Consider the following 12,009-nt stretch of genomic DNA (forward strand, 5'->3'; position numbering starts at 1 on the left):
GTGTATAAGAGACAGGCTCCGTGCTCAGTGTAAGCTCCTATAAGTGTAAGCTCCAAGAAGCAGTCCCCGCGGGCTCAGTTCCGGGAGCCGGAATTCGGCCGCTTAGTGCTTGGTGTATGCTCTGATAGGAGCAGGGTCCAAGAAGCAGCCTCCGCAGGCTCCGCAGCCCTGGGCCAGGGCGGTTCCGGGACGGTTCCAGGAGCCGGAACTCGGCCGCCCCGTGCTCGGTGTTCGCTCTGATAAGATCAGGTTCTAAGAAGCACCCAGGCACTGAACCCTAGCAATCTGTCTGCAAGCCGCAGGCAAATTGCAGCCTGAAATTACCTGTTCTATGGCTGAATGCGCTGCGGTCAGTCGAAAACAGGGATGGTGACGTCAGCTTTCCAACATGGTCGCTGCTGGCCTCCTCTGTGGTCTGACCGGTCTGGAGAACCGAGATGGACCGCTTCCTTCCCCCGTCTCGAACCCAGAATTCAGCCCTGAGTACGGTGCTTGCACGGCTGGCAGAAACTGCAGTGGTGTATCCCTGCGTCGCTATCTCCTCGTTTCCCAGCGCGCGCTGCGGGGCGGTTTGCTGAATAAGCAGTGTTACCCTCCGTGCGACAAACCTCTCGCGTTTGAGTCCCCGTAGCCGATCCTCGTGCGATGGAAATCCTTCCTCCAGGTTCTGGAGCACCCCACTATTGCTGGAAATTCCTAACAAGATATCCTTTAGCCGTCCTGACTTGTCATACTCCCACACAGTGAAGCAGCACACGGGGGCAATGCACTCCCCTCGCCGCCATCTTCCTTCAGTTCCTAAAATTCTGTTTTAAAAAGACTAAAATATGAAATGATTAATGATTATAGCTTGGTAATTCGGCATGAGTACAACAAAGAGAATCATAACAGAATAATAACAGCTGGTGAAGACCAGTGTCAGAATGCTTGTTAAGGACAGAGATCCTGTTTGCAGGGAAAGCAGGTAGATTTTAAAGTCCTCTGATGTCTGTCGCTGACCTCCTCTTCATACACAAGTTGTGTTTGTGTGTGTGTGTGTGTGTGTGTGTGTGTGTGAGAGAGCGAGAGAGAATATACTTATGTGCTAGGTGAAGAGTAAGTGGAAAAGGAACATGGACACAGTTGATGAATTGACCTAAAGAAGGGAAAAATTGCCAATTTCAGGAATAGTAAGACATTTTTAAGGCAGAATACTGGATAGGTGAGCATATTGAGATATCTGTGAAAATAAAAAGATAAAGAGTAATAATGTAGAAGGAAAATTCTAAATTACCATGTGGTCAATGTTTTGATAATAAAATGGACAATTTAATGTTAGTAGTGGCAACTATCATGAACAATATTTCTGTTAGAAAAAAACTTAAAGAAGTTCCTGACCCCTATAGAAGAATGATTTCAAATTTTCTCCCCATGTATTAACTTGCTTCATTTTGCTTTTTGTATAACATTCATTATCCTCATAATACATGTTAATTCATTAACAAAATCCACATAGAGAGTTTGAGTTGACATGCATATAAATGGGCGCTGGCTACCTGTATATTTCAAGTCATTGATCTCAGTAATCACCAGTAGATTTTGTTCTTATATCACTCAATTTTTTTGTGGCCTCTTGATTGTTTAAAACCAATGACGACTTTTTTGGGGGGGTTTTTAGCACAGTGAGAAAAAATCCCTCATTCATGAATTCATTCAGTAAATGCTAGCCTTGATGTTAAATATTGTGCATATTTAACTAAGGACTGTTTAATCTGCTAGGCATATATGTGAATAGAAATTACTAGATCTTATGTTATATCTTCCATATGAGTTTTTCTCCTTCTCTTAATCATTTAAGGTTATTACTGTTGTGTATTAATGTGGTACTTTCTCTTTGATATTCAGTATTTGACAGTGTGTTCTCTTTTTCTCAGTGCAAGTTCCGTTGAAATCTTTACCCTTTCTAGCCACAGTGATAGGCCTTATGGAGCCATTTCTTAACCTGATGTGCTCTCTTTTGTTACATTTTAAACAAACCCTTTGTTTTAGCATCATAAAGTATGGGGAAGAGCATTGCTTACAATTTTCTATTTCTAATTAGCATTTACCCAAGAGGCATATTGACTCTTAGTTTATAAGGAGACTCAGTTTCTAAGAGTGGGCCTACCAGTAACCCTGTGTCCTTAAGAAGTCTGTGGACAGCTTAAATTTTCAGTTTTCTCCTCTTTCAAAGAAAGGGACTAATATCTTCCTTACCTGTTTTATAGGGTTATTATGGATTATGTAAGAGAATTTACTTGAAAATTCCTTGAAAACCTGATGATAATGATGCTGGGTACCATTATTGGATATATGCTGGGCCAGGCACTATGCTGTGGGCTCTTTGTGTTGTCTCCCAGATTGCAGCTGTCTTGGGAAGCCACTCTTAATAGTGAGATAAATAAAGATATTTGAGGATTTCAAAGGGAAGAAATAATTGCTTCTGGCTGGAATTCAGGAAACATTTTCTGGATGAGGTGATATTTTGGCTGAGGCTCACAGCATTTATGAGAGAATGTTTCCTTGGTGGCACAGAAATGGTCTTTTATGTATCATTCATCTAATTGTAAAATACTCTTCTGTTTGTAAAATGACTATCTCTTCTTGGATTAAATACTTGCCTCAAGCACGTAATTTGGCTGTTGCCCATGCTTTTTGCTCCCTTAGAGAAGAGGGAACTTCACTGCTTTGTTTTTTTCTGGAAAGGCAGGCACTGGTTTCTCCCAAGGACCCTGGAGGGTTGCCTATCTATGTGGACAAAAGCTTAATGCTCTCCTCTGCCTGGTGCTGGGAACATAATGACATTGTTCATCACAGCTACCCAAGCCTGTTCAGTCACCAAGCAAGCTGTGGTGTACAGCACCATGGTGACAGTAAACACCATAAAATAACTTGTTATTTTATAAGTTATTTGTGCTACAGATCTTGAGCAGAATTCATAGTTTGGGAATATTGCTACAATTGATCTTAGTAATCTTCAAAGAAACTAATCAGTGACAGTGTGGTTCATCTTAGATACATAGATATTGCTGCTGTAATACTGTTTGTGTGTTTCTGTAAGAGCCTTTCTTTTATAAAAATCCCTCAGGGTCCCTGTGGACTCTTAAGGTTGGAGCAGACCACTGAATATCTATATTGCATTTTAACCTACGCCACATAAGGCAAGAATGGATAAGGCAAGAAAGGACTTGTGCTGCTTGGACAAGTAACTGTGAATGCACAACAAATACCCAAGTGCACAGGACCAAGAGCCTGTGTTCAACTGGGTCACCTCACCTTGATATGGGGCTAGCAGCAGGCCTGCACAGTGTTGGGAATGAACCCAGAATATAGGCACAAGTTTTAACAGTTCAAAAAATTTGTCCAGAAATGTTCCTTTGGCCACTGCAGCCCTTCATCTGGGACTTTTCCCTTTGTTTCCAAAGACTCCAATTCTCCACCCACTGCTCTAGCTCCCCTGCAGGGGAAAACTTTGGACCAAAATGACCTTCATGTGATCCTGACTTCTTTTCCTCTTTACCAACTAAAGTGCAGCTACTTTCCATGAAAGACACATTGTGGCAGAACAACTGTGTGTTTACTTCCTAATCAGCACTTTCCTTAGATACTTGTTATTATACCTCTATTCCCTTCCCCCTAGTAACCAGCAAACAGCTTAACATTGTGCTTGTTCATATCATTCCCCCATTCCAACTACCTTACCTTAAAAAAGTACCAAGATAGACACAGATCTTGATAAACAGTAATATAGGACAGTGCTTTGGAGAGGCATGTGGCCTAGCTCAATATGTGGATACAAGCCGTTGGCACTTAGACAAAGGAAGAATGAAAAGTTTGGGATCAAGTGGAAATGAATGAAGCAAATGTGAGAGGGAGAAAGAAAAATGAAATCAAACTAAAAATCTAAAAAATTGGCACTATCTAAATTTTTTCTTTTATTATTTACTGTTAAGCATTTGGGTTGAATGCTATAGAAATTTACCTTAGGGAATGTCTATTTATCAACCAGACATTAGGGTAGATATTTCACTTTTGTTACTCTCATTGAATTCATATATTTTTTTTAAGTTTTTTTAAAAATTAAAATAGCATAGAAAGCCAGGCGTGGTGGCACATGCCTGTAATCCCAGCGGCTCAGAAGGCTAAGGCAGGAGGATCTTTTATTTCTTATTAAATTTTTAAAATTTATATATGATAGCAGAATGCATTACAATTCTTAATACATATATAGAGCACAATTTTTCATATCTCTGGTTGTATACAAAGTATGTTCACACCAATTCATGTCTTTATACTTGTACTTTGGATAATAATGATCATCACGTTCCACCATCATTTCTAACCCCATAGGCAGGAGGATCTTGAGTTCAAGGTCAGCCTCAAAAACTTAGTGAGTCCCTAAGCAACTCAGTGAGACTCTGTCTCTAAATAAAAATAAATAATAATAAAAAGGGTTAGGGATGTGGCTCAGTGGTTAAACTGAGTTCTATCCTTGGTACCCAACCCCCCTGCCAAAAAAAAAAAAAAAAAGTAGCATAGAGAGTAATAAAAAAATATGTGTACTCACTACCTAGAAGTAATAACACATGGTAATCTTTTGTCTTTTGCTTCTTATATTTTTTCAATACAAACAATATATCAGATAAATTTGAAATCCCCAGCTCCCTTCCTAAGTCACCTTCTCTTTTTCTCCTCAGAGACATCAGCTACCATGGCTTTTCTTGAGTCCTTCTATTCTGCATTTCTATTTGTAGGACATACATATCCATAAACAATATTGTATTGGTTTCTGTGGTTTTATTAAATTACATTACAAGGTATAATAGTTGGTATATTTGGTTTGTCACCTCTTATTTTGAGATTTCTCTATTGATACATGCTGATCTGGTTCATTCACTGGAAGTGCCATGTAGAACTCTTTATCTCATTCCCCAGATGTTCACTGGGGTAGGTATTATGATTTCTTTTTCATACATGAGAAAACTGAGAGACTGAAATGATATGTAATTGGCCAGTTTTATAAAAGAGAGCCAGTATGCAAATCCAAAATGAATTTCACCCATTTAAATCCAGAGTCCTCACACCCAGTGGTCTATGTAGATCCTCAACTTTTAAACTTCATGATCATCAGAACCGCTGCAGCCAACCAGCAATATACATAGTTTCAAAGCAGAGAATCAAAACACGTAATAAAGGGGGGAAGGTATAAGAGAGAAGGAGCAACAGTATCCATATACCCTTTGCTGTTGTTATCAAAAAAGTTCAAGTTTGAGAGTAAAAACATTCCATGAAATAATTGGTCTGAAGTTTCCATATGCACAGAACTATTTCTTCATGATAGAAGACTTTATTTTGTGTTGCTTAAAATGAATGTGTGTGTGTGTGTGTGTGTGTGTATAAAGATTTCTTTTTTAATTGTTGATGGACACAACACCTTTATTTTGTTTATTTATTGTTTTATATGGTGCTGAGGATCAAACCCCGTGCCTCACACATGCTAGGCGAGCGCTTTACCACTGAACCACAATCCCAGCCCTAAAATGAATATATTAAATGAAACATTCAGTCCTGTTTGGATTAAAGAAAGATGTTAGAGTGAGTGCAATAGAATCTGTATTTTATTTTGCAAAGTATGTAGACCATTTTCTTAGGTGGAGAAAGGTATCTGAATGTGGATTTTTTTTCTTGATACTTTATTTACACTTAAACCGTATGTGTTTTGGACTTCATTTCTTCTTTCATTCTTTTCTTCAACTTCCAGGTAGAAAATCTGGTGTATTAACTGTGAAAATTCTAGAGCTACACGAGGAATGCACCATGCAGGTTGCCATGTGTGAACAGTTAGTGGGGTCGACAGCTGCTGTTCCTTCCAGGGATGTGGCTGCAGAGCCTGGAGCCAGCCTGAAAGTTCTCTTTACTCAGGAGACTGCATGCTACCTCAAGGGATGTCCCCAGGATGTTATCCACATCTTTCCTCCCTGGTAAGTGCAAAGAATTAAGTCTAGCAGTTATTAACTGTAAGTCTCTCTCTCAAAAAAAAAAAAAAAAGATATTTTTATCAGGAACATTTTTGTCACCTTATTGTAGAGAAATGCCAGGGAAAGAAAGCCAGGATTTGACCTAGGTTTTATGTAACTGAAACACAAAATTGTCTGTGATGGCTTGTTTATTCTTCTGGAAGCAGTTTTAATAATTTGGGGTAAGGAAATTAGGGAAATAACTACATCAAGAGCCTTGCCCAAGTGGTGAGCTGTTATAAGATATGGTTGGTTTTGGTTTTTTCCTCATAGAAAAATAATTTTAATCAGAGGCATTATGTGACAATAGGATAATACATGTGAATTTGATATTTTTTAAAATCACTTAAGGAGGAAGGATGGAAAGCATGAATTACTACATAATAGAATTTGAACTTCACGAACAGAAATGCTCATTATTAGATCAGAAATTATTTTCAGTAATACATGTTTGCTTTGATTTGAATGGGATATAAATTTTTACCATGAAAAGAAGAAAATTTGTCTCATTCATCTCAGAACTTATTAGACTTTGAAAGGAAGTATCTTTCTAGGGAATCCATAGCAAGTGATCAGCATTTCTTGGTGTCTACAGTGACCTCCACACAGTTTTCCAGGGGTTACTTAGTGAGAACTTAAGACTTCCTATGCAGTGTTGGATTCTGGTTTGCTTGCCCTCTCTTTACCCTACTATTCTCTTTTCTATTATTTTATTTTCATTTTTGATCACTTTTTTCTTCATAATTGGAGTATAGGCTGAAAAAGTAAAGTGACAGGAAAACCTATATTTCCCCTAAAAATGATATGTTGTAAGGTCTTCATGCTTTTATGTACCATATCATTCAATGGGTTTTGTATTCTAGAAAGATTAACTGGAATGCTTTTGCTCACCAAGCCAGATGATACCAGATAGAAGTGAATAGATATAATTTCTGAAATAGATATAATTTCATAAATTTCTATGAAGTCATTTGGCCTTTCAAAATTGCCACCTTAAAAGAAGGAAATAAATCTATACTTAATACATCCAAACACATGAAAGAAGTTTGTTATTCTAAGTATCAGCGATACAAAGCAAAATTGGCAAATACTACTCATTCACAAATGATGTTAGGAGTATAAGTTGCTACTTTCTTCAGTAATATGTCAAAACATCAATGTAAATATACTTTGATGTTAGAACTTTTACTTCAAGAACATTATCTTGTAGTATTGTTAAAATGTTTTGCATGAAATCCCTAAAATCTAAACATAGCTTAAAAGCCATTAACATGGAATAGACTAAATAAATTCCTATACATTTTTACAGTGTATAATAGTTTAACACAGTGGTGAAGATTTATATCACAGAAAGCGGGTCACATGACAGTAATTGAGATTTCTTTTGTGAGGAGGAGCAGTACCATTTCTTCCTTGGTCACCTTTTCATTAGTAGGCAAACAAATTATACATTCTGTGTGTCTGCCTGTTCTGGTACAACAAAATACCACAAATGGCATCCCATCTTCTTAAAGAACAGAATTTTTTTTCTGCCAGTCCTGGATGCCAGAAGTCCAAGGTCATTCTGCTAGCAGGGTTGGCTTGCTCTGAGGCCTCTCTCCTTGGTTCTTGGAAAACTGTACTTGCTAAGTCTTATTGGGTCTCTGCTGGTGTGCACATTTCCCTGGTGTCTATGTCAGTAGCTACATTCGTCCTCATATAAGGACATGTTAAGTTGGATTGGGGCCTGCCCTTATGGCCTCGTTTTAGTTTAATTGTGTCTTTAAAAGATTTGGGTTTAGGGCTTCAATAATGGAGTTTTGCAGGGACACAGTTGTGCCCCAACACTGTTATAACAGTGAACACTTTTTCTGCTGAATATTTCAGTTCTATGATCAGATTAATCACTTGCTTTCTTTGCTCCCACATGTCAGGTCAAGCTGACTTGGCAAACTTCTAAATAGCTTTCTGAATTGTGTTAGATGTTGCTATTAGAAGTTTAGATTTTAAAATTAGTTTTTTTTAAAAAATAAGTCTTAATTTATATAAACAATAATAGCAATTTTTAGGCACTTATAAGGAGAGATGGGTGGGTAAATAGTGTTTGAGTTGAGTATGTGAATAAGCTGGTAGAGGTGATTTAGGGCTTTGCTCTTAATACTCTACAAACTTCTGCTGTTTAATTAGGAACTCTTTATCTAAATAGTAACTAAAGTTAGTCTAGATGCCACCAAAAATAGCTTATGCTTAATTGAAAAAAGTAAAAATAATTATTGAAAGGATTAACAGTTTTGTTTTTTTTTAATGGAACCTGGCGAGTCATATTGTATATATTTTTCCTTGTAGGCTATGTACTCTTCACCCTCTAAAAGCCTTTTACATTCATTTAAATTTTCTTGATGCAAGAACAGTTTTAAAAAATCAATGGCCTTTAGATGCTCCCATTTGTTCTTTAGTAGTAAATGTGGGTTTAGGTAAAATGGCTACTGACTTCAAGGAGCTGAGAGCCCTATGTCTCTATTTCTAATAAATTATCACAAATCCCTATTGGATATAATATTACCTTTGCTCTATCAATCTGAAAATGAATATGGAATTAAAATGCCTTGCCTAGGATTAATTTCATTAGGAAATAGTGATAAAATTACATAACAATAAGTAACTTAGAAAACTCATTAACCTATGAAAATTTAAACATATATAAAGATATAGTAATATAATGAACCCCATGTTCAATCACATAGTTTCAACATTCATTAACTAATGAATAAACAACTTTTACTACTAAAGGAATGTCAAAGTTTGAAACAGCTCACTAAATCATATAGATATTTTTAAAGCAAATTAAGGAATGTCCTATGATGGTATTTGGGGGGCAAAGGGAGATGGAACACATTTGGTTGATTATAATGAGGACCAGAAAAAGAGAAGAATGTGATAGTTTTTCAAGAGACAACCAGGACCTTCCTTAACATACTTATATATTCATTCAGAAATATTTATTAGTAACCCCTGTGCCAGATAGTTTGAATACATATCCTTATATGGGAGATAAGTACAAGCTAACTTTCCCCATTATCATTAATTTCTCTATCAGTAAACTCAAATAGTCATCTTTTAAATATATTTATATTTCACTATATGGACATCATAATTTAAGCCGTCTCCTACCTGGAGGTTTTAAGGTTGCTTTTCATTTTGGGCAGTTAAATAAATCATCCTTATATGCTCTTTTGATGTGTTCTTGGGATAGTTCTAGAAATAGAAATTCTTGGACAACGAATAAGTGAGCTTTGCATCTTTTATCCATTGTTATTATAGTTACCTGTGGTTGTAGTTGGGGCTGAGGATGTGTTTTAGTTAGATTTGTGTTGCTATGACAAACCTGATAAGAGCAACAGAGAGGAGGAAATGTTTCTTTTGGCTCACAGTTTCAGAGTTTCAGTCCATGGACAACTGACTTCATATCTCCAGGCCCCAGATGAGGGGGACCATCAGGGTGGAAGGGCATGGCAGAGGAAAGCAGCTGAGGACAAGGTAACCAGGAAGTATAAAATTCTGCTCACCAGGAACAAAATATAAACTACAAATTCATACCCCCAGTGACCCCCCTCCTCCAGCTACACCTCACCTGCCCAGTAACTATCCAGTTAATCCATATCAGTGGTTTAAATCTACTGATTAGGTTATATCTCTCATACTCTAATCACTTCACCTCTGAAAATTCTTGCATTGTCTCACACATGAGCTTTTTGGAGATATCTAACCATAACATTCCACCCCAGCCCCCAAAAGCTCAGGCCCATTTTATCATGCAAAGTACATTTAATCTATTTCCAGGAATCTGCATAATCTTTACATTTCTAAGCATTACCCAAAAGTCTGAGTCCAAAATGTCTTCTGAAACTCAAGGCAAACTCATAATTGTTTTCCCCTATAAAGATTAAAAGCAACATATATCCAATATATCATATGACCATAGAGTAAACATTTCTGTTCCACAAGGGAGAAATTGTGGCATAGAAAGAACGGATGGGACCAAAGCAGGACCAAAATTTAACTGGGTAAACACGTCTGGTAGCTCCATGTCCAGCATTTGGGGCACATGGCATTGTGAGGTTCTCTCCAATAGGACTTGTGTAGATCTACCCCTCTGGCCTTGCTGTTTCTCTTGGTTATGTGGGAGACTCCCCGCTGAAGTTAAGTTTGCATCTTGCTAGAACATCATGGAATCGCTTACCCCTCCCCCTTCTCTCTGAAGGGCGCCAAGCCAAAGGGCGTCAAATTAAAAAGTTTTCTCGACCAGTCCCAGTGAGACACAGTGTCCACTCGCTGTTCCTAAGTCACCCTGCCAATCCGCACCCACCACATCACCTATGCAACCCTTCTTAAGCCAAAGCTTGCAAGCTCACGCTCTCTGCCCTCTTCCTCTCTGCTCTCTGCCCTCTTCCTTTTCTTTCTCTCCTCACTCTGCTCTCTACCTCTCCTTTTCTTCCCCTTCGGGCAGTCCCCCAATAAATCTCTTGGTTGAATCTCTGTCTTGGGTGAGTCACTAGCCTTTCAGTTTCAGCCCATATGGCCTCTCTCTTGACTTTTCTCTGCTCAATTCATGCAGCTTTCCATGGCAGCTATCCCACAATAGTGACTTCTCTTGGTCTTGGGGTTCTTTACTGCAGCTTAAGCTTCCTTCTCACATCTTTACACCTTGCCCTCTCAGGGGCTGCTGGCAGGAATTTCAACCTTGCTCCACTTTGTCTGGCTTCCCAGGCCTTCCTTTGAAATCTCAGTGTAAGCCTGTCCAGCATTCTGCATTCCTGCATTCCAGCTGAACTAACACCACATGGTTGATTCCAAGATCTGCTGACATTTTTATTGTAGTCAAGCCTCCTGGGACCCTGGCTACAGCAGCCTGTGAGTGCCTGGGTGGCTAAACATGATTTTAAAACTTCCTAGGCTCCCGTATGCAAGAAGGATATAATGTTTTTAGTAGTCACACCTTTGTAGCCCCAGTTTTATTTGAATTTTTCTGACCAAACTGCAAGTTTTTCAAATCTTTCTGCTCTGATTTCTGTTCCTGATTATTACAATAAACTTGGCTAAAACCTGCACAAGAACAATATGATAGTGGAAGGGCATGGCGGAAGAAAGCAGCTCAGGCAGAAGAAAAGCAGCATGGCGGAAGAAAGCAGCTCATCACCTGCATGCTGTGCTGCCTTAAAATTTCTTCCACCAGATTAATAATCCATCATCTTAAATTAAGCCTCAGAGAAAGTCTCAGGACATAGGCAAAATTTAGACAGTTTCTTTGCCACAATATAGTATGGATGGCCTATAATCCAGTTTTGAATAGAGTCATTCTCCTTTGAAACCTCATGAGTCCAATCTTTACTGTCCATAGTCCAGTTGGCATTCTGGTCTTCTAAGCTCTCACCAGAATCACTCATTAAGCTCTGTTTACAACATTCTAAAGGTTTTCGATGTTGCATCTCTAAACCTTTCAATATCCCTCCCTCCACAAAGTAGCTCCAAAGGCTTCTGAACCACATGGTCAGGTTAGTCATAGCAGCAGGACCATTTCTCCATAACAATTTCTGTTTTAGTCATCTTTTTTGTCACTGTGACCAAAAGACCTGACAAGAAAAATAAAAAAGAGGAAAAGTTTATTTTAGCTCATGGTTAAAGAGGTTCATTCCATAGTCAACTCACTCCATAGCTCTCGGCCCAAGATGAGGGAGTACATGATTGATAGTGGAAGGGCATGGCAGAAGAAAGCAGTTCAGGACATGACAGCCAGAAAGCAGAGAGAGGACTATACTCAGCAGATACAAAATTATAAAACCCAAAGTCACACCTGTGGTAACCTACCTCCTTCAGCCACACTTCACCTGCTCAGTTACCACCAAGTTAATTCATATCAGTTAATTAACCCACTGTTTAGGTTACAGCTCTCACAATACAACAACTTCATCCCTGAATATTCCTGCACAATTGAGCT

At 38.5% G+C, this 12,009-nt stretch overlaps 1 protein-coding gene across 10 annotated transcripts in view; it reads left to right on the top strand.

Moving 5' to 3' along the window:
* Positions 1-12,009, top strand: part of Spidr (scaffold protein involved in DNA repair) — a 394,388-nt gene that overhangs the window by 170,372 nt on the left and 212,007 nt on the right. For all 10 annotated transcript variants that reach the window (XM_048782863.1, XM_048782864.1, XM_048782865.1 and 7 more), the window contains one exon: positions 5,780-5,999. In XM_048782863.1, the coding sequence (XP_048638820.1) occupies positions 5,780-5,999 (220 nt within the window). The remainder of the gene's footprint in view (positions 1-5,779; positions 6,000-12,009) is intronic.

This window comes from Marmota marmota, unplaced genomic scaffold, assembly GCF_001458135.2.
Source record: "Marmota marmota marmota unplaced genomic scaffold, marMar, whole genome shotgun sequence".
NCBI lineage: Eukaryota > Metazoa > Chordata > Mammalia > Rodentia > Sciuridae > Marmota > Marmota marmota.